At 35.1% G+C, this 23081-nt stretch overlaps 3 protein-coding genes and 3 pseudogenes across 19 annotated transcripts; 4 read left to right on the top strand and 2 right to left on the bottom strand.

Annotated features, from left to right (window-relative positions):
* The first annotated feature begins 455 nt into the window (after positions 1-455).
* LOC142528973 (putative GTP-binding protein OBGM, mitochondrial) lies at positions 456-5172 on the top strand. Of its 10 annotated transcripts, none has more exons than XM_075634295.1 (7): positions 456-639; positions 772-836; positions 2051-2248; positions 2711-2819; positions 3443-3525; positions 3697-3759; positions 3855-5172. In XM_075634295.1, the coding sequence occupies exons 3-7, from the start codon at positions 2123-2125 to the stop codon at positions 5031-5033; spliced, it is 1560 nt and encodes a 519-aa protein (XP_075490410.1). In that variant the 5' UTR covers positions 456-639; positions 772-836; positions 2051-2122; the 3' UTR covers positions 5034-5172. The 10 variants fall into 10 exon arrangements, with proteins under 10 accessions (XP_075490410.1, XP_075490403.1, XP_075490407.1 ...); XM_075634288.1 differs by having other exon boundaries at positions 1966-2248; XM_075634292.1 differs by having other exon boundaries at positions 772-840; positions 1966-2248.
* Positions 5173-6208: 1036 nt separating this feature from the next.
* Positions 6209-11898, top strand: LOC142530039 (uncharacterized). 2 transcript variants are annotated; one of them, XM_075635789.1, is made up of 10 exons: positions 6209-6367; positions 7945-8161; positions 8252-8409; positions 8534-8679; positions 8788-8850; positions 8971-9063; positions 9742-9903; positions 10095-10186; positions 10652-10827; positions 11346-11898. In XM_075635789.1, the coding sequence occupies exons 1-10, from the start codon at positions 6271-6273 to the stop codon at positions 11660-11662; spliced, it is 1521 nt and encodes a 506-aa protein (XP_075491904.1). In that variant the 5' UTR covers positions 6209-6270; the 3' UTR covers positions 11663-11898. The 2 variants fall into 2 exon arrangements, with proteins under 2 accessions (XP_075491904.1, XP_075491905.1); XM_075635790.1 differs by having other exon boundaries at positions 6306-6431.
* Positions 11899-12121: 223 nt separating this feature from the next.
* Positions 12122-12829, bottom strand: LOC142528541 (uncharacterized; annotated as a pseudogene).
* A 676-nt stretch (positions 12830-13505) lies between these two features.
* LOC142528540 (uncharacterized) lies at positions 13506-14469 on the bottom strand (annotated as a pseudogene).
* A 510-nt stretch (positions 14470-14979) lies between these two features.
* On the top strand, positions 14980-18880 carry LOC142529395 (protein RDM1-like). 7 transcript variants are annotated; one of them, XM_075634928.1, is made up of 6 exons: positions 14980-15191; positions 15532-15619; positions 15708-15785; positions 15869-16616; positions 16748-16883; positions 18286-18880. In XM_075634928.1, exons 5-6 carry the CDS (start codon positions 16751-16753, stop codon positions 18651-18653), a joined length of 501 nt encoding a protein of 166 aa, XP_075491043.1. In that variant the 5' UTR covers positions 14980-15191; positions 15532-15619; positions 15708-15785; positions 15869-16616; positions 16748-16750; the 3' UTR covers positions 18654-18880. The 7 variants fall into 7 exon arrangements, with proteins under 7 accessions (XP_075491043.1, XP_075491039.1, XP_075491040.1 ...); XM_075634924.1 differs by having other exon boundaries at positions 15353-15619; XM_075634925.1 differs by having other exon boundaries at positions 14980-15196.
* A 798-nt stretch (positions 18881-19678) lies between these two features.
* Positions 19679-22735, top strand: LOC142530195 (alanine--glyoxylate aminotransferase 2 homolog 3, mitochondrial-like; annotated as a pseudogene).
* The last annotated feature ends 346 nt before the right edge of the window (positions 22736-23081 follow it).

Raw genomic sequence — 23081 nt, 5'->3', positions numbered from 1 at the left:
TCTATACTGATCCAATTGTCATCCATAATTAATAATCTAAAAAATAAATAAATAAAATTTAATCTTGAATTTTTATACGTGGTCATGAGAAAAAAATTTAATGGACTGAACTAATTACCAAAAGCTTAATGGATCTGAAATAATTTTATTTTATAATGATGTGTTTAAAATGAAAAAAATATTTATAATTATTATTTTGTTATGATTTGAATATAATTAATGGATTTCAACTTATGATAATTTTTTTCATAAATATTATAAATATAAGGTTGAAAATTAAATTTAACGATGTATTAAATTTTAAATTTTTTTTTATTGTATAATGACTAAATTTTAAAAAACATAAATTTTTAGCGGGTCCAATCCAGATTAAACTCGCCCTATGTTTCAGTTTGATCAAACCCCCTCTATACCGACCCAATTGTCATCCGCAATTAATACTCTAATTTTTTTTTAAATTAATCTCGGATTTTTATACATGGTCATGAAAAAAAAAATTAATGGACTGAACTAATTACCATAAACTTAATGGATTAAACCGCCCACAATTGGGCCGGGCCGCCAGTGGACTGGATTCAATTTCCCGGCGGGCATCTTCCTTCTCCAATGTTGCACAAAGTCACAAACTCTTCGGGAAGGGTGAGTTTTCGGCTGTTCGCCCCTTGTTTTGCGAGACTTAATTTTGTTTGAAAGTCTTCTTTTGCGGATATCTAGTTCTATTTGTCAAGGTAATCTGACGGTCCTTTGTTGGACCGCTTCATTTTGTTGAAGCTTGCTTAGAGAGGTCAAGGGCCAAGTGAGCTCAGTATGAATCCATCACCTGTTTGATGAAATGTGTGAGTAAGATTGGTACTTTATTCTGCTTTTCAAATATCAATCATGGGCTATATACACAGAGATGATCTCTTTCTTTGAGAATTATGCAAGTTGGCCAAATAAATCATTTTGGATGTATGGGTGATTGAGGGGCAACAACATATGTTATTTCCATTGGTTTTCTGTTTGTTAAGGGTTATTGGGATTTTTTTTCTTGAGGTTCTTTTTGTAGCTTCATTATATACACATAAATAGGTATATAAATAAATAAAATCGTTTGTGAGCTATTCGAAAATCGATTCGATAAAAGCCTGAGGTGGTTTAACGAGGCTCGTTAAGATAAACGAATCAAGCTCAAGCTTTATTATATTTGGTTTGTTAGTTCGTGAACATGTTCGTAGATAAGTCAATGATAAATTTCTTAAATTAAATAATAATTGTTTTGATATTTAATTTATTGATTTAGCACATTACTTATTAAATATATAGAAATATCTATTAAATTATTTTTTATAATAAATTTAGAAATTTTAATAAGGATATTATATTTTTTTTAAATATATAATTTATTTTTCAATGAATTTAAAGAAGATTTAAATGTATAATTCATATTTATTCAGCTCGTTTAGGTTTGATAAAAGTTTGAATAAGCTCGTGAGCCATGAATATATTCGTTAAATAAAGCTTGAGTCGGCTCGATTATAAACGAGTCAAGCTCAAACATTCAAGAGCTCGGCTCAGCTCGATTACATCCCTACACATAAATCTGAAAATAAACTGTATTCTTATATTTAAGTGCTTGGTATTTGCATGTGGAGTGTGGACTATGTAGAATGTTGTGAAATGAAGTGGATGGTTGGTGGAGAATACCAGTAATTTCCGCTAGATACTCCTTTCTTACATTTAAGTTGGAGATTGTGCTTTAATACATTTTGAAATAAAGTATTTTTCTACAGCACACTGGTCTGCGAAACGCAAGCCTTAACTTTTCTCACGAAGGTCATCTAACCTTACTGCATATAGTTTTCCTTATTATTATCTGAAAGTTGGCCGGGAAAATTATATCTATGTAATCATAATGAAATTTACTCTCCTCCATCTTCTCCAAAGGAATTTAAGTGTAATCTATTCTTTTGGCCATAACTGCAGGAACTTTGGTACTGTTATTCGTCAGTGTAAATTACCCTTAAATGGGTGCCTATTGGTGCATAATTTCAGTGAAATGACTTTGTAGGTGAGTGTTTAATTTGTGCTTGGGACACCCATTCTGTTGTGCTGGGATTTGCGGCTGACTGTTGAAAGAGAGATGTGGTTAGGCAGTAGGTATGCACTTTCATATTTGGAGTTTGCTGCAAAATTCCCTAAATCACTATGCCGAGCCTGTTCATATTCAGATATTCCGAACAAGAAAACAAAAATGGCTCCATTACAGGTATTTTCCACCTTGGTTTAGATCCGAACCAGTATATTTTCGAAGTTAAAAAGTTGAAAAGCTTTCCTAAACAAGTCTTTAAAAAAAGGACATATCAAACAAATGTTATAAGTATGAATTATGATCGGAACTAAATAATTTAGATAAAATATCAAGACTTGAAAGAGTTATGATCTGATAAAAAGTTGAATTTTTTAGTATATTTTGTTCTTAGCAATGATATTGGAATCGAGACAATCTGGTAAATCTGTTGTAGTGGGGCGGCAATTTTGAAAATATTCATCATTTCTTGTTAGTCGGGGAGCATTAGCCACAATTTACTCACTCTCGTCTTTTTATACTTTGGTAATTGGTTGTACAGATGCAAGACTTTTAGCGTCCATCACATTTCTACTTATAGTTTTATCGGTATGTTATGTTGGTCAATTACCGAGGTCACGCTTACTTATTTGTTATTTGTAGGAGCGGAGAATGATAGACAGGTTCAGACTATGGGCTAAAGGAGGTGAAGGTGGCAATGGTTGCACCAGCTTTCGTCGTAGTCGTCATGATCGTCATGGAAAACCTGATGGTAGATTTACTTTTATACTTGACATGTGGGGATATTTTCTTTTGCTTTGAATCAATTCACATAGTAATTAAAAGTGCGAGGAAGCAGGGTGGCTTGTTGCCTAGTCGTAGACACACCAACCTTTTGGATCGACTCGGCCATGCACAATAAGGCATAATATTCTAGGAAGTTCTAGCTTTCAATATATTTTACGAACTATTCAACTACAATAAAACATATGCTCCTTGGTTTATGAGCAAAAGTGGCTACTGCAATAAATTTTATCTTGACTTCATGCAGTCCTTACATGAACGCATTAAAAAGCTTTCTTTGAGCCTTCCAAGGCATGTTCTTCGAAAAAGCCTCCACTTTGGCTTGCACCTAGATGTGTCGACCAACCCCCATTGCTACACGAGCCTCATGCGCACACTGAGGGCTTTAATAACTGTGGTTCAGTTTCTGAACAATGTTGACACCCTGTTTTTCGTCTGCCAGCTTGAGCATTAGTCCTCATTAGGTGATATATTTGAAATTTGTTCGGTTAACTTTGCTCTGGAGAATGATTTAAATTCTTATGATTTGCCAACGTAGACTCACTATTTCTATTGTGTCTCTTTCACAGTCTGATGTGCACCGTGATGTAGGTGGCAGTGGAGGAAGAGGTGGAGACGTGATTCTAGAATGTTCTGCAGCAGTATGGGACTTCAGCAGTCTGCAACATCATATTGTAAATAACCTATTTCCTCATATCCTTTGTTTGTTTGTTTTTGTTTTTCTATCTTACCCCTTCTTTTTGTGATCACCATTTTTTCTTATTTGAGGGGTTATATGTGTGGTTGTTTATGCATATTTATTATTGCCTTGAGAGACTTGGATTAATTTTCCAACTTCGTCCTAGAATGCAAAGCGAGGGGGACATGGAGCCTCAAAAAATCTAATAGGATGTCGAGGATCAGACAAGGTTTGTATCATGCATTTATTGATCTAATCTATTTTCAGCATCTCCCTTCAGTGTAAACTTTGAAAGAATTGACTGACAATACATTCATAAAATAGATTGTTCAGGTACCTCTTGGCACAGTCATTCATTTTCTTGAGGGCGAAATTTCTTCTTTAGCTGAGAAGGATTCTTCCATAGTATTGGATCCTTGGGACATTCCGGGGGTGCTGGATACAGGTTCATCTGTATCTTCTCGGCTATCTCTCACTGGCATGACTAGAAAGTTGGATAAGACCGACATTATTGTTGAGGATGCAGCTTATTCGAGCAAAGGGATCTTCAAAGAACCAATTTGCACCTCAAAATCTGACGTTTTTCCTCAATTTTCTACTTCCACAGACAAATTAAGAAATCAACCCGATGTACATGAAGCATATAGTGATTGCAAGGATTTGGGTGGTGAAATAAATATGTCTGGATCTGATTGTGAGGAAGATTTTGCTGAAAAACAAGAAATACAATATAATGTTGCAGAATTAACATATCCTGGTCAACAAATAATTGTGGCTCGGGGAGGGGAAGGCGGCTTGGGGAACTCACTTTCCGCAAAAGGTTCAAAGATGTGCAGAGACTTAAACACTGAAGTTTCTGATGATGACGTCGGTTCGCAACTCAATCTTGGCTTTCCTGGTTCAGAGGTCCTGCTTTTGTTAGAACTCAAGAGTATCGGAGATGTTGGCCTAATAGGAATTCCCAATGCCGGTAAAAGCACACTTCTTGGTGCTATGTCGAGAGCTAAACCTACGGTAGGCCATTATGCTTTCACTACCTTGAGGCCTAACTTAGGAAAACTAAACTATGACGACATTTCCATCACCGTGGCTGACATCCCTGGTCTTATCCGGGGAGCACACGAAAATCGTGGCCTTGGACACGCTTTCTTACGTCACATAGAACGCACCCGAGTCTTGGCTTATGTGGTGGACTTGGCTGCTGCATTAAATGGTAGAAAGGGCATACCTCCTTGGGAACAACTGAAAGATTTATTGTTGGAATTGGAGTTTTATCAGGAGGGGCTATCGGATCGACCTTCGATAGTTGTGGCAAATAAAATCGATGAAGATGGAGCCGAAGCAGTGTATGAAGAATTAAAACAAAGAGTGAGTGGTGTACAAATTTTTCCAGTTTGTGCTGTTCTTGAAGAAGGCATAGGGGAGCTAAAATCTGGTCTGAAAATGCTTGTGAACGGACCCGACTCGTCGAGGTTAAAAATAAACAACATTATTTTTGGTTAGATTATCGATTATTTGATTTTCAAAAAATGATAAAAGGATCTAATTTTAGTATAGATTAAATTTGATCTTTTTGGCGCTTCTTGTTAAATTTTACCAAATTTTATTATATATCTAAATTAGAATATGCAATTACTTCTTTTATTCATTGTTTAGTGTGTATGATAAGAGGTAATTGATTTTTAATCCTTCATTTACCATGTATTTGGTGTACATGATTAAGATTGTGATAGGTCCATTCAGATCGCACTCAACCCGCACTGTATGTATCATTATTTTTTTGTTGATGCTTAAATAATTTTTTGGAAGAGAAATAATGATATTTGATTAATTTAATTTATTTTTAATATCTTAAAGTTTAAAATAGTTATAAATTTAACAAATTTAATAATATTTAAATATAATTTTAAATTTGACTAATATTATAAATAATTTAATTATTATCAATCATATTTTAACTATTATATTATTTTAACCGTCATATTATAATTGTTTTAATTATTATTTAATATTCAAATTTGTATTACTATTTTAATGATCACGATAAATGTATATTTATGTTATTATCAAATTTTAATTATTTTTTATAGTATTAATCGATTTTTCGTTGTTTCCGAAAATTGAAATTAATGAAAATTTAATAATTAATATAATATTTTAATTTTATTTATAATTTTTAAAATAAATTAATTCTAAAAAATTTATTTATTTATTTATTCAATCATTTAAAGAATATATAAGTTATAACTAATTAATACATGATGAGGGCAATTTAGTAATCATAATATCATATAATTTATCATAATGTGTTATTTATCCTTAATTTTTTTTATAATCACTTTTATTATATATCATTTAGTTATCCTATCACACAACAAACGATGTCTTAGTATGTGGTATATTTTTGAATGAATTAAGTAGATTATTTTTAATTTCATATTTATTTCACGTTGTTCAATTTTAACATGGAAAATCACTTACTAAAAAAATTCATTCATATCCTGCACATGCTAAATTACATTATTTAAACCTGGCTCAAAAATTGAAATTAAAATTAAAATTAAAATAATGTTTCGCTATGGCCCAACACAAATCTTATTTTCCAGTCAATCCCAAATAAACCTGAAAATTACAGAACTTCCCAGAAAAATCTCAATATATACCTGGAATTTATCCGATTAAACCGCCTTTTTCCTCTCCCTCGAAGTCTGCCTTTGAACTCTCGAATGAACAAACAATAATGGAGATTTCTTCTGGTACAACTGCAGCTACTGTGTTGTACCTTCTGGCGCTGATATTTGTCTCTTCACGCTCCAGTCGCGTGACAGCACTCGCCGGTAATCACTACTCATCCAACCATAGGGCTCGGCTTGAAAATCCTGGTTATCGTTCGCCAAATTTGTAATTGCTTGCCTGAACTCAGATTAATTTGTATAATGATTTTCGAAATTTAGGTTTTCTTTACATAGTTATGTTCAGTGTTGATAGTGTAACTGAACTCTTTTATTATGAATCATGTGTACAAAGAATGCTTTTTTCCCGTGAATAAAGCGTGCAAAGTAAGCCGTTTTGTCCTTCCAATCTCCTGTTCTTTTTTGCAAATTCATGGTTTTCATACTCTATCTGTTACTTTGGTTCTTATGGCTTTAGTAAAATAATAACCATTGTAAATTGTCTAGGTGGTTTAATCAGATATCATCTAAGTTCCTTTCCATGGGGTTGTTGCTTAGTCGGTATTTGGTAGAATTTTTTGCACGGTATTTGGAAATAGTTAAGTGGCTGTATGCATCGTTTTTATTCAAAAATTGAAATTGTTTCAAAAAGAAAAAACATGGGGCCACTCATGATATTTTTCTTCTCCTTTAGTTTCTATCATAACAATGTAGACATGGAAGGCTGTCAAAGACATGTTGGTTTGGTTTTGTAGTTTTGAATTTCTATATTCTGAATTTCTGACCAAGTTAGATAACAACGAAAAGGTAATGATTTCTTCTTAGGAAATGTTGGGGTTGAAAATATAATATATGTCCTTTTGAAGGCTACCACCCCCCCCCCCCCCCCCAACCCCACCCCACCCCCACATACGGATTAAAAATCACAAGAGGCAATTACTTGTTGCCAATTGAGATTGGCAGTTTGTTTGAGCTGGGCAGATGATTATCTGTGATCAACATGTGATTGCTAATGCTACTGGGGAGGGGAAGCAGAATTGGGTGAGGGACTTCAATATTTTTTTTGTGCAACTTATGTAAGGATTGTGGATTTTATGTCAGCAAATGCCGAGGGATGTTTTATTTGGGATGTTGAAGTTTTGGTAACTCTTAAAAGTTTAATCAATACAACTATTATAACTCATAATCATAAAAGGCTTTCATTGTTGAAGTCTGCAGCTTAATTATCCTACTTTACAAAGTCTATCACAAGTGCAAGGTTGTATTCTATGAAATATACTATCCCAAAAGTTGCTGATGATTTCTTCCTTGGTGACTTGTAGTACAAGAAAAAGAAGTAAAATGTATCCATCTCTGATCTCTATGACGTTCTTCTGAAAATAATGATAGGAAATCCAGTGAAGGCAAATCTTGGTCTTGACTTGTTGATGCTACAAAATTTTGTATTGATTTGATGGTGTTGCTAAACTATTTTTGAACTGTTGTGTGGTCATTATCTTTTAGCATCTACAGCTAAAGGAGCAAGGAGCTTGATTTTCTGAAGAACATACTTTTTCCATAAATTTGATATTGAATATACTGATTGGTCATATCATATGACGTATATTGAGCTTACGTCTTTGCACCGTACTTTCATCTCCTTAGCCAATTTAATGAAGTTTTTACTGTTTATTGGGAATATTTTTTTGTTCTGTGTGTCATTACCTTGAAGAAATATCTGATGTCTTGCTTTCAACTTTCAGGTGCTGAGGTGGAAAATCATGATGTAGTAAATGTGATTCCGACTGTGCTTGTGGAATCCATTACATCTGACAGTGTAGAACGGTGTGCTCGTGTTCCTATTTCTGGGCTGTCAAGACTAAAAATTGGGAGTTATTCCAGTGCACGCCGGCTCAAAGTGGTTCCTTCCAATGGAATTCCAGAGAAATCGTATAACAAAATTCAGATGTGTTTGCACAGGTTGGTTAAATTGAAGCTTTTCGGCAAAATTCTTATGCATTCAATTTTCTTATCTCCAGTTTTAGTCCCTCACCATTTTTCTTTTTGCAGCAACTCTTCACTTGGATTGTGCCATTGTGGGAAGGATAACTGGGAAAGTATCCATGATGGGATGTGGAGCTCTGTTATTTCCCCCTACCAAGATAAATACATTGATGTTAAGTTTTCCAATAACCTGTATGGTTCTGTCGTTGTCAGTGTTAAAATAGGTCGGTCTCTAAATGCTTGAGGTTTTTACAATGGTGCTCTCATCATCTAGTTATCTCTTTCTAGTCTATCTTCCAACTCATTTATGCCTCACTCTCTCTCCATTTGTGTATATGTTTTGGACAGAATTTCACAGATGGCGTTTACTTAGTCTGGCTATTGGTTTTATTTTACTGTTGTCGGCCCCAATAATTAGTAGCTGGGTTCCTTTCTATTATAGCAGTTCAATGGCCATTGGAATCTGCCTTGTAGTCATAATCATTCTCTTCCAGGTACCTTCATTAATTTGAATTCGATATTCTAAATATACATTTCATCAGATGCCTTTGTTATCTTTCCTAGCAGCTCCTTTACTGAATTTTTTTTTGGTTTCTGTGCAGGGAATGAAATTGTTGCCAACTGGCCGGAGAAGTGCTCTCTATAGCACGATTTGTGGTTTAGCAGTCAGTATTCTAGTTATTTTGTGAATTTGTTATCATTTGAGACGTCCTATGTTATCTTTGGCTTCTCCCGTTATAAACTTTAATATATGCTAATTGATACCTCTAATGTTTCTATTTCAGCTTGGAGCTGGATCATTTCTGCTAAATAGATTATCAATGTTTGTCAACTCAATTCTTGTCAATTTTGGATTCAGTGAAGAGATGCACAATCCAGTAAGTAAAGTAGTTTATTTGATGCATAAAAAATGAATTATGCACATGCTTTGTCAAAAATGGATTTATCATTTTTAGTGATATTTGAATAAGAACTACAAAAGATTACAAATGTTACTTTTCTAGAATATAAAAATGATAACTAAAATTTTAAAATAACACTAATAGCGGCCTCTTAGACTTAGTACAACTTGAAGGAAGTTAACTTCTGAAATTATCCTGAACACATTGTCAATTAAATGAATCTGATGTTGGGTCACGTAGTAGCTCTGTTGTAATTTTAGAATGCATGTGCTGTAGAATTAAGTTACAGAACATTCATGGAGCAGTACTTTGGCTGATATCTTTACTAAATAGAATAATTAGAAAAGTTGTCACAGACAGGCTGTGTGCATCTTGCTTGAATTTGAAAATATTTGAAAAACATTATTGTTTCTTGACTGACAAAGGGTCGAATTATTTTTCTCTTTGATGCCGGTACATTCTCACTTGGGGCCGCTCTATTTAGTTATGCATAACTGTGTGTTTGAGCTCTCAATTAAGCATTTGCTCTTTCATTTTAAGCAGCGCTACAAATCTCCTTGTCTTCTCTCCACTTCTTCTTTCCTTTGGCCTGTGTTTATCACTTCAAATTCTTTTCCTTGTTCCATTTTTTTCACCATTTATTTTTCATTGCAGGTGCTTGTGTTCTTGGCAGTTGGAATTGTACTTGCTGGAGCTGGTTTTGGATATTGGCTTGTTCGGAAATTTGTTGTTTCTGAAGATGGAAGTGTTGATGTCGGGGTCGCCCAATTTGTTAAATGGGCATTGCGCATAATCGCAGTGACTTTTATCTTTCAGGTTGTTTTATGTTTTCTGTCATTTGATTGCTTATTTTGAAAATTTTCACATTTAAATCATTAGTTATTCTTTTGAATTTCTTTCACAATTAGCTAGATGTCTCTTACATGTATCTAAAGGTTCTCTCTTTTTTATTGTTATTATCACTATATAACATCATCTTTCAACTTTTCTTTGTACTCAACTTTCAGAGCACTCTTGATACCCCTTTGACAATGGGACTGCTTGTTTCTTTTATGGTGATATATTTGTCTTTTACTTCCATGAAGTGGGACAGCCTCTGGTAAGCATCACATGATATCTCTTTATTTTAGGTTTGCTTTTGCTATTTCTTGTAATTTACTATTCAGTTTTTTATGCATGTTTCATGATTAACTCCTCCTTTCATTGACAAAAGTCATGCTTTGTTTCCATATTCTCCTGTCAACTCAATACTGTTGAGCAAATTTTGTGAGTACCAAATAGTTTTTGAAAACGCATGTATTTTTTGCGGTGAAACTTTTTGTCGATTATGTATATCCAATGTGTTTCAGTGTACATAATGTGTGAATCCATTATAAAAGGACGATTAAAACATTGAGTTTTATGGATGGTAAAAAAGAGTAGTGTTCTGAACTTTGGCGTGTTCAGTTGCTATTATTTGTAGACTGTTGCAATTTAATCGCCGAAACTTGGTTCCCTAGATCAACTAATACTACTAATTTTTCTTAGCACGTGAAAGTATATCAGATTGCACCCTTTGATGCAGGGATCATACATATTCTGGGAATGGGAGTCTGAAGGGATGGAAAAGTGGAAGGCTGATTAAGAAACGTAAGAGAGCTGAATTCTTAAGTAGGCATGGGGCTAAGCATTCTGGAGGAACTATATGGGAAAGTCCCAGGAGTGTGTCTCCACAGTTGAGATCTCCTTTGAAAGTGAAAGGTATCTATTGCTGGTTATTGCTCTCTTTTCCAATTTCTAAATTGATTTTAGTATCTGTAAGTGTTGCATGTATGTTTGAGCAAATGAGTATATAGATGGTGGAATAGACATGCAATCTACTGAAGAAGTGGAAGTAATGTATCCGCTGGTTAGTCTTGGATAAATCTTTTAGTAGACAAGGAAAAACATAATTTTAAGTTGCAGATATAGTTGAAGTGTGCAACTTCTGGAAAATGCCTTTGAATAATTAAGTCAGAGGTTTTTTTTGGGCCAAAATTTCATGTGGCTGGAAAGAGAGGCAGGGTAATTAAGATTCAGCTCTATATTTTATCATGAAAGGCTTGATCAATCTCCATCATTAACTTTACTAACTTACGTGAAACTTTTTTCACTGGTCAATTTTTTGAACCTGTGCGAGCTAAACATAATTATGCTAAGACGGGCCTTTAAAGGACCGTGCTTTTTTTTTTGGGAGACAATACCAAGCTATTTTGAATTAACTTAATTCTTTCACCTAGGTATTCCATCACCATCCGGCGGCAATGTAAGAAGTCCATCAACATATTATTCAACCTTCCACAAGACTCCCACTAGAAAGAAATATTCGGAGGAAGAGTGGAAGGAGTTCACAGAGGCATCTACTCGTCAGGCAATGGCAGAGTGGGCATCATCTCCTGAATTTACGGAATGGATCACGAAGAATGCTGATAGGATACAACTCCACCATGGGGATAGCTCTGAAGAATCTTTTGGAAGCGGGTCAGATTCGACGGATGATAACAAGACAGAGAGCAGCAGCAGGAAAGGTCTATTAAAGTGGCAACCACGGGGTTAGAGGTATCTTATCTACTCCACATTGGAACTTCCGAGTTCTTGATAAACCAAGGTCTTGCCAAATTTTGCCCCGTTGTCTTCTTCCTCGATATTTAATTTTTTTGTAGGTCAATCATTGTGCTACGTTTGTATATTCTACTGTCGAAATGATTTGATACCTTGGAAGTCTGATCAAATTAGTGCTAACACAATGCACAGTTCTTTTAAATAGGATGATATAGTTGACAATTCCAAGTACTTACTATCCCATAAATATTCTTGTAACTTCTCCAATTTTCACTTTCCATAATGTTTATTTTTATTTTTCCAATACATTCTTCTCTCCTTACTTTTATAATTAACTACCCAAACAATAAAAAATATTAAATAGAAATTTTTATATTTTTGTTTCATTTCAAATAATTTTATATATATTTTAAAAATGATAATGAAAGCTGCCACACGAACTTTATGAGCATGGTTAATGTGTATAATGGTCATGATGTTTTTGTGATTTGATAATATGTGTGATTCCTATTTTCTTGATCCCCATAGCCATCCTATACAAGGAGCATTCTCCCGTATGCAAATAATCATCTGCTATTGCATATTGTGTGTTGCAGCACAAGTGCAATAATCCAAACACAAATTTGAACATTCTTCTTTGTCACATTAGCTTGGTAAACACCACCATTCAGTACACTAGCCACACCTTCCAACTCCATCATCTCCGTTCCCTCGTGCCACACAAATCATCCAAACTTTCTTGAACATTGATGTGTGAGCACGAACTGGCTGAAGTGCAAATACCGTGAGGTTCGCAGGCCAAAGGAAGATCACAAGTTGAGTTAATTGCTTGAAATGAAGTTTCAAACTTTCACTTTTCATTCGAGTAATAATAGAGTCCCAGATTACCAGTGCCGCTCCCCAATGCTAAAAATTGTGGTGGCTCGGGACTGATAGATGCAATGCGTCCTATTTTTTGTCTCCCACTGAATATCACCAGCCCATTTGATGTCAGCTGCAAACTTGGTTCGTCGGAACGGGAACGGAACGGCCGTTCCGGAACCGGAACGGATGCAACCTTGACGAAGTTCCGGGGTGTGTAAGTTGATGGCTTGTATCGGCGTTTCATATACCGAAAACGGGGATTTAACGGCGAAATAGAACGGGACACGCGGAACGGCATGGAACGGAACGGAACGGAAGGGATTTGTAGATTGATGGCTTGTATATAATTGTTTGTTTTCATCAATTTATATTTCATTTCTCATTGTTATTTTATTATCATATGACATGAGTAATTTAATAAGCTTAATATTAGTTTCACTAGGAACATTGGAAAGCAAATCACATCGGTTGATGTGAGATGGTGAATCTTGAGTCTTCTTCCCGCTGCATCCATTGACTAATAAAGAAGAGACCGCAGGTCAACTATTTCTATTGAGAAATATTCATTACAAAACGTGAAAAAAACTAAGTTAATTATAAAATATTTCTATTTTAATTGATGCTAAATAATTTGTAACATCACTTTATATAAGATTTGATGCTTATTATTAGTCAATCACTCTAAATTGATTCAAATTTGTGCGAACTTATATATATCCAATCGAAAATATTTTAAAGTTTTAATTAATTAATTACAAATAATTTTTAATAGTATATTTAATTTTTGATATGGTTGGAAATATTTTAAATATAATGACAAGATAAATTGTGTTTAATAAATTGTTAATAAAATTTTAAAAATATTTTAATTTCTTATTTACATCAAATAATCTATTTAAATGATATTTATTTTAATTTTCATATTTCTAAATATTTTTCAAAATTTTTAATTTTTATATATTTATAATATTTTTTTAAAATACCCGTTCCGCGACCGTTCCACGAAATTTCATTGTAACTAGAACGGTAGCATCCGTTCCGATCTCCACGACCGCGACAGCGAACCATGGCTGCAAATGTGTGATGTTTTGGTCACCGGGAGGCCCAAGTTCCCAGTAAGAATACTTCCACTTATCAAAATTTATGTACAATGCAATCTTGTTGTCTTGAATTTCAAATGAATAAAACAGAGTTGAGTTTATTGGTAACGAAGTCAATCGAGTCTGCGAACTTAGTCTCTGCCCCCACAGCATAATATCAGTAGGAAAATTGAAAGTCTACCATTTTATGAAGTTTCCAGCATCCACTAGAACAAGATTTCCAGTTCTTAGCAAGTATAGTCTCTGCTATGGTATAAAATCCTAAATCAGATACTCGGAGAACTTAAGGTAAAAATACAAAATAACCTTATGACCCTTCAATCTCAAGTCTCCATCTTTTGTGAATTCAAGAACACATTTTTCCGTAGTGTAGAATCTTGATAAATGGCCGGAGCTCCATACTCTGACGTCTGTGAGAAAAACATCTAGCGAACACGAATATTTTTTATCGACAGCTTCCACATTGATGGCTGCTCGGAACTTTGATGTCATTTGCTCTGTTTCGATTAGAAAACCTCTTCCGGTGAATCCCTTTGTGTATTCAGCGGGTATGGCTAATGTCACCTTGCAGCCAATTTGAATTTCTGAATCAGAAATAGTCTGTGATAGAAATTGTAGTTGGAGTACAAAAAGAAAATAAAACTTCATTGCAAGTTCAACACTTTATCTCCTCTTGCATTCAATCAGGGGGGATTCTGTTCCACGGAAAAAGTTGTACATTTATTTTCCTAAAGGCATCAGAACTTTCATTTGCATTGTTCTTTATACGCTTAATGGCATGATGAGGCGGACCCGGATTTCCAAGGTGTGACTCAGCAGACTTGTACTACATAACCGATTTATGCTTGCTCTGCCAAGAATACGATCAAGCCGAATATCAAGAAAAATCTAACGTTTGAATTCAAGCCCGAGCTTGATTCATGGATTTTGAATTTTGTTGTTTACGATGAATCAATTGTTCAAATCTAAAATCTACATTCGTGAAATACTATATAAAGTGATGAATTCGGAGTTCATATTCTTACTTCTCTGAATAACAATAAAAAAAATATTTGAATTCATCGATACACAATCTAAATGGAATATTGAGATGGATATTTTCAAAACAATAACTTGCATGTAAAGCTTAATTACTACAAGCAAATTTTAATTTATCATTGGATGCGATTCCTTTTGTTTCCAAGTTGTAAATAATGATTTGATGACTTGTTAATGAAATTTCAAAAATAAATGAATTTTACTCTATTTTATAAATTAAATAGTGAATATATTCATATTATTTATTTATGATATACACACACAAATAAATTAAATAAAATAAAATTAAATAGAGGAACTAACCCACCAACTTTCTCAATCCCATTTTACCAAAAAGAACCTGCAATCCGACACTCCTCGCAACTCATCTCTCTTTTCTCGCAAAATCTCACACTGTGAACAAAATTCTCCATTTTGCATATTTCTGACAATTGATTTTCTCATTTTGTGTTTTTGTGAGTGCCATCTCCAGCTGTTTGGATTATCGACATGAAAATGAAATGGCCTCATCACTTGCATCCAGTAAGGTTTGTTTTATTCTAGTATTTTATTCGTGTGTTTTGAATAAAATTCACAAAGATGAGAGTATTTCATGCTGTTGATACATAATTTTAGTGTCGATTACAGTCATCCGTTTGATTTTTTTTTTCCTTTTAAAAATTTGAATCATAAATGGAGAAAAGAACAAGAAAAGGATATCGCAGTGATGGAATTGCGAAGGTATAGTTTCAAAGATTTAAAACAGTAGAGTTTGAATCGAATCGAGCCTGTGCTAGAATAGTGAATGGAGCTGAGCTGGAACTCAAATTTTATGTTTTCTGAATTTCGAATTGAGCTCAAAGTCAAGTTTGGATCTTTTTAGGTATTTGTTACGATTTGGTTAGCTTGCACCTATTGTGGACTGTGGACATGTCCATGTCCATCACATGATTATGTGTTATAATCGGAAGGTTGGTGTTAGTATTGATTCTTGTAATTTGTTTATATTCACTCCTACTGTAAATTTAATTCACTTCTTATCTTCTTTGTTTCGGACAGAGGCAATTTGAAAGTGGTAGGAAACATTCTCCTATCTGTGGTTATGGTTCACTTCCTCCAAAGATGCAAAAAAGACAGGTTTCCTTTGCGTTAGACTTATTTTTTGTTAGTAAGAGAATCGACACATTATATATGTCATATGGTATTATCTGCCATTGCAGGAGCCTCAGAATCTAACACATAGTTACTTGCTATGTGATTCCATGGACATGCGGATATGCTTCCTCCAGACATGGGAATGGAGAGGTAACCAAAAACCGACCACTAATTTGATTCAGATATGATCAGCACTTGAAAGGAATATATAGACTTGACTTCAGCCTTGTGTCTCCTTGGTTTTTTCTTTAACTATTGTAAAACGGATCGGGTTTTGTCAAAATATTACAAATTAGCCCGACTTCTCCATTTATAACAATTCGTCGACTGGGTAGAATCTACCAACCTGGAAATTTGTTTTTGTTTTTGTTTTGGTCCACCTGTCGAACAGAACCGGTTCACTCGATTTTTTTCATAAAAATGGTTTGGTCAGAATCCGTTGGTCGAGCCTGTAGATCATGGCCAATCTCGTATTAATGTGAGGCGGTTGGCCTCACATTATTGAGCCAGCTTAGCATAGCCAGGGGTTGCCTGCAGGCTGATCAGCTCCTTATATATATTTTTCCCAAAAAAATTCCCTTTTCTCCTATAAATTCACCCCAATCCAACCAGAAATTATTCATCTCTAAAAGCCTATTTTTGCTTACTCTTTTTTACATTTTACCTTAAATTTTCTATACCATATTTTCCCGTAATCTCATTTAATGTTAATTTCAGTTTACCACACCGGCTCTCGGTCCATATAAAAATGGACCCCCAGAGATCCCCAAATCCATTTTTCTCCATTGAGCTCCGACCTCCGCCGCTTACTATGTAAGAATTGTCTTCTGTTTCCTTCTTCTCTTTAGATTGATTTAAAGTTGAGAAAAACAATGCTAATTTAACCTAATCTATGTAAAAACCTCCCTGACATGAATTTCTTTTTTAATGTTGTGTATTTGTAGAAAATGAAGGAGCCGTCGCCTTCAAATGATCAGGTTGATATTTTATTCGATGATTCTTCTTCATTCACTCGTGTAGAAAATGACAGTATTCAATCAATTGCTGTTGGTGGACCTGTTATCGAATTAACTCACGAAGGTAATCGATTACCCTCTTATATACTTCATTCCGAGTCCTTTTTTTGCTATCCGTTCCTGGATAATTTCTGGTGATTTTTCTTTGACCGTGCTTTGGGTATCCTTATGCGTGATTTCCTGTTATATACAATAGATATAAGACCATGCTCTGAGAATAACTGAACATATTTTTTTCAAGTTTTTCTCGACAGTGTATACTAATTCAGAAACCATCTACATGCATTGAACGCTAGTTATTTGCAATAAATTGTAGAATTATTTTTACTGAACCAGTTAGCTACCAATTAGGTCAAAGATATCTTTTAAATTATTTGAATTTTTTTGCCGACCTTTTCCAATGAATTCGAATTTCATTTATAGTGAATCAAATTCCTTAATCTTTGTTTGATTAAGTAGAGTTTTGCCTTAATAAAACATTAGAGCGCTGCATCGGCTTTTTCATCAACAAAACAAATGGCAGATGATTTTCTTTTAATGCTGGACATTGAGTTCACTCTATTCCCAAGCTCGTGATGGAGGAGTGAATACACATTTGTATTATGTGTGGATGTGTGCATATGTGGACACACACATGGAGTTGCAAGCCTTGATGTTTCAGCGAAATTGTGGCAACACGTCTTAGATCGTGTTTTTATTGGATGTCGACGTGTTTTTATTGGATGTCTTATGCTTAAATGAGATTTTTCCAGGCTTCATATGTTTCACAAGTTTGACTTCATAATGTTTTTCGATTCCCAGAAGCTGAACTTGGTTTTCCTGTGTCAAATATTTAGATCTCACATTGAAATTTATTATTTTTGACAATGATTTTTCATACCTCATGTAGTTAGTTTCTTTATCCATTTTCAATATGATGATATTTTTGAAATGTGACCGTGTGCTTAAAGGTTACTTTAGACTGCGACGAACATGGAAAAGCAGAAGAACCTTTCTGCCTTCAACGTAATACTTTTATCTTCCATCAAAATCTATCAAAATGTGTTCGTGCTGACCATGTTTTATGCATATGTGGTCGAAGACTGATACAAGGGAATAAGCAATCTATTTCCAAAATCTATATAAAGACTGCTCTTGTGGACCATAGAAAGTACATATCAGCTTGTGCTTTTGGCTTTTCTCTGTCTCTTCTTTTCTTTTTATTCTTGTGTTAGGGCATGGAACTACCATGACATGAATGGCAAGTCAGTTGTGACTAAAAATGTAGTGGCTGTTTTAGAACTTGGACTCATGCTATCATGTCGTTCGAAATTGCATTTTACAATGATGTCAAATACATCGCATGAACCTAGAACTATTCTTTCGGACCATGTATAACATGTCAATGCAAACCTAAAAAACTCTGTTTTCTGCTGTTTATTTCGGTGGTCAAACCAACACTACTTGACTTGTGCTGTATATTGCAGAAATGCAATTCAGACTTGCAAAAGGTTACCAAGAATACATGAAGATGATCCCCATACCAGTTAAGCGTGGCACCACTATTCCTTATACCTCATGGATGGGGTTAGGCAACTCTATCGAGCAGATATATGGGCAGCCTCTGCACTACCTGACTTATCTTCATCTAAAGCAGTTGGACAAAGAGAGGATTGGAGCCAAGGATGAGAATGTTCCCTTGGATATGATTATCCATCCTTGTAAAGCTGAGGCCAGTATCTGGATCATTGAAGAGATTCACCGCCATACTTCTTCTCCGCATCATCTGGCAAAACTGTGGGAAAATGATCCCAGTCATCATGCTCTAATTGATGCCATTTTCCCAAAGCTCTGATCCTGAACCGACCATCAGGGAGAAGGAAAACATTTTCTCGGAGAGTGCAACTTAAGATTGATGAATTTAAGATATTTCTTTTATTTAACTTTATATCTTTGATTGATACCAATAATTTGCTCTTCCTGTTAATCAGGCTTAATGCAGCCAGTAGATTATCAACTTGATTTGCATTTGGCATGTTTGGTGAGTTATGTACAAATCAACTGGTGTTTTTTTAAGACCTTGAGTTGTTTGTGTAAGATATAGTGCAGGTTTTTGAAAAACCAATTTATTAGGGCAAAATTTTTGTGAGACGGTCTCACGGGTCGTATTTTGTGAGACAGATTTTTTATTTGGGTCATCCATGAAAAAATTTTACTTTTAATGCTAAGAGTATTATTTTTTATGAATATCGGTATAGTTGACTCATCTCACAGATAAAGATTCGTGAGACGGTCTCATAAAAAACTTACTCATACATATAATACAATTAAATTCACCCATAAGGAGGGGTTTACCACGTTTTACCATACATAAAAGTTTTTGTGAGACGATCTCATGAGTCAATTTTGTGAAGACAAATCTCATATTTGGGTCATCCATAAAAAAAATATTATATTCTATGTTAAAAATATTATTTTTTATTGTAAATATAGACACAAGATCACAGTCTCATAAAAATCCAATTTACAAATATACAACCTTCATGTCCTTATTTTTTACGCTGAAAGATCGATTCGTATACGTACAAACTCTCTGTAGAGATGTATAAAACGACCGAAGCCCTATCCAAAGGGCAGGAAAATAAGAAAATGTATTTATTTATTACTAATTCAACTATAAAGAAAAATATGGACGCGCTAGCCGAAATTAAAGCATATGCCTCTCTATATATATACCCCATGTATGAGTTTAAACCGTGTTCCAGTTTATCTTAGCTGATACGCTCTTCCATCTCCACACATATATATACATAGACACACATACGAGGTACTATACATAAGTAATATGAGGAGTCCTGTGATGATGAGTACGTTATGGGAACCGAGACGGTTCAAAACCTGCCGACGTTGGCTGACTCAGACTGCCGATGCATGTATTGTGGCGAGCGACGCGGACATAACTCCTAAGATGCCACCCTTAGACTATACGCCGCCGTCATACACCGGCCCCACTGCCGACGAGATTTGAAGAAGCGAAGAGAGTTTCTTAGCCCGTCAATGTTTCACTAGTACAAAAAACCCGTGAGTTGTTTTGCATGTTTAAAATCGTTAAAAAAAAAAAGGAATTTTGCTGGAAAAAAAAAATCATATATTTAATCGGAAGATCGGGCTAATTTAAAAGTCGTTGGGAAATTATGTGGCGGGCCAGCTTTGTGTTAATGAAATGCTTAGTCTTATTTAAGTTAGGTTGGTGGCGTAGATTTCTCAGCCTGGCAAACATGTTCTTTACAGACTGATTGATACGTGATTTCCCCTTATTTATTTGAGCTGTCTTGTATTACACGATTCTTGGTTCGGAACTTTGATTTGACTGCATATGCTATGCAATCTTTTCTTAAGAACCCATATGTGGCAAGACCAGTCTTGCATGCTAAGCATTATGAAAATTTAACGTTTTATGCCATTATTGGATGGATGATTATTTTAAGAAAACATGAAAGACCCAAATTTAGTCGGTAGCCTTGTCATGTGTGGCAAACTTGATATGGATTTCTTCTTTTGTTTGTGATGCTATGAGTTGATTGGTGAAAGTAGTATAAGAAGTGATAAGGATGATTATAACTTAATTTACGGCATGATATACCCATAGATACCAGTTATTATGAGGTGTTGGTGCTTGGTATATAGGTATAGATAGCGTTGAATGAGATTAAAAAGGTGTGCTTGATAAGCACATGAAAGGAATCATGGATGATAATAAGTTAATTGAAATGTAGTAGTTGAGATGAGCATCAAGTGTTGAGGGATGCATTACTTAACACATGTCAATATAGTGCACGGCAAGATGCAATTTTTATTTGATGACAATGGGCGTAGTTACGTCGATGCTTTCGGCGGTATTGCGACATTGTGTTGTGGCCATTGTCACCCTGATGTGGTTAAAGCTGTTACCGATCAAACCAAAAGTTTGCAACACTCAACTATTCTATATCTAAATCATGCAATTTCCGATTTTGCTGAAGCACTGGCTTCCAAGCTACCTGGAGATCTCAAGGTATGTGTTATACTTTGTCTTTTACTAGAAGTCGCCGATGCGCCTGGTGGCTCGTGTTCCATTAGCCACCTCTATCTTCTGTCACAGCTTATGACCGAACCATCATAATCAGCAATATGTGATGTGAAGAAGGAATGTTACTAATGTAATGGAATCGATGGTGTAGGTTGTTTTCTTTACGAATTCTGTGACGAAGGCGAATGAACTAGCAATGATGATGGCTCGATTGTACACAGGTTGTCATGATATCATATCCCTCAGAAACGCGTACTATGGAAATGCAGCATGGACCATGGGAACCACTGCGCAATGTAATTGGAAATTCAATGTTGTGCAGGTAGAAGCCAGCTGTATTATACTGATTATTGGAACTTGTTTTGGAATAACTCGATGAATCATGTAAAATTTTAACTACATTTCAACAAGATTTTCTGATAGTATGTTCTCATCAACAGAGCGGAGTTCGCCATGCCATTAATTTGGTGCAGATGGTGAAAAATATGCAAAAGACGTTCAAGATTTAATCCAGTTTGGAACTTCTAGTCATGTAGCTGGTTTTATATCTGAAGCAATACAGGTGGCTACTCTCTTAAAGCTTTAATAGGAAACATATCATTATTTTACTTGAATTTATTTTTGTATAACAGGGTGTAGGTGGGATCGTCGAGTTAGCTCCAGGTTATTTGCCTGCTGTATATCAAAGCATAAGAAATGCAGGAGGACTTCGTATTGCAGACGAGGTTCAGTCCGGATTTGCTTGCACTGGAAGCCATTTTTGGGGATTTGAGTCCCATGATGTTGTCCCTGATATAGTTACCATGGCTAAGGTTGATCTGAATGTCCTCAATTTTGTCAAGTGAACATCCCTTAAGCCGAATTTAAAGAAAATGTTTGTTGCTTGCTTAATGGATTGTAGGGGATAGGCAACGGAGTTCCCCTCGGAGCTGTGGTAACTACTCCTAAGTCCTAAGGTAGCTGAAGTCTTGACCCGAAGAAGTTACTTCAACACGTTTGGAGGAAACCCCGTCAGTACAGCAGCTGGACTCGCTGTTCTAAGAGTCATCGACAGAGAAAACCTTCAAGAAAACGCTCGTGTAGTTGGCTCTTACCTAAAAAATCGCCTCAATTCTCTCAAAGTCAAACATGAAAGTAAAGATGTCCATTTTCTCGTATAATTTCAAATTTTCACGACTCCTAATGTATTTTCTTGACATTTCGTACCTGGATACACAGTTATTGGTGATGTGAGGGGAAGAGGATTAATGCTTGGGGTTGAACTGCTCACGGATCGCCAACTGAAGACCCCTGCAAAAATCGAAATTCTTCCGGTGATGGACCAAATGAAAGGTACCTCGTCTTCTGTCCCTTTCTAAGATTATTCGTGTCAATGAAACATCAACTAATTCCAACGGTGATAACTTTAAATTTTGAGTGTCAAGATATGGGAGTACTTATCGGAAAGGAGGCTTCCACGGAAATGTATTCAGAATCACACCTCCACTTTGCTTCAGTAGGGATGATGCTGGTAAATGACAATAATTCTAGCTAATACTTGCATGCCGTTTGTTTTACTTTACTGATGTAAGTTATTTGTTCATGATACAGACTTTCTTGTGAATGTAATGGACCTTGCAATGACCAAATTATGAACAGGGCCATCAAGTTCGCTGGATCTTTTGCTTCTTCAATGATGACTGTCATTAATTGTTCATATTTGACCGTTAATCAAGCATCATGTGTCCCATACTCTCTAATGAATATCTTCCAATGTCTTCCTTCGTTTTCACGTTTATGTTCTTACGCTTGAGGTCAGCGGATACAAGTATATTTAAGTTGTACAGATTTAATAAGATTTATTCGACATTCTTGTCGTTATTATCAATTTTGTCCCTCGAGTTTTGCGTTTACTAATTATCCCTCAAGTTTTAAGTTGTATCCCGGTTTCATCACAGCCTTTAGTTGGCTGTAGAAACATGTGAGAATAGCGTGACTACATTTTTTGCCTACAAACTGAAAATTAGCATCTATAATCTCTAATTTTATCTCGCTGTGCTGCATCTCTAAGTCTTTAATTTAAACGTTCGAGTGAAATTAGAGATTTGAATGTTGTTCATTCAATCTGGAGGAAAAGAATGTTGTTCTAACGTGCGCTGGACAAACCCTTAATTCTGTGCTAATGATTGGGACGAAACTGAGGATATAATCTAAAATTTGAGAGATACAATTAAC

The sequence above is a fragment of the Primulina tabacum genome, chromosome 16, assembly GCF_025594145.1.
Source record: "Primulina tabacum isolate GXHZ01 chromosome 16, ASM2559414v2, whole genome shotgun sequence".
NCBI lineage: Eukaryota > Viridiplantae > Streptophyta > Magnoliopsida > Lamiales > Gesneriaceae > Primulina > Primulina tabacum.
Note: the sequence above shows the minus strand (reverse complement) of the source record. Positions and strands in the feature narration are given on the sequence as shown.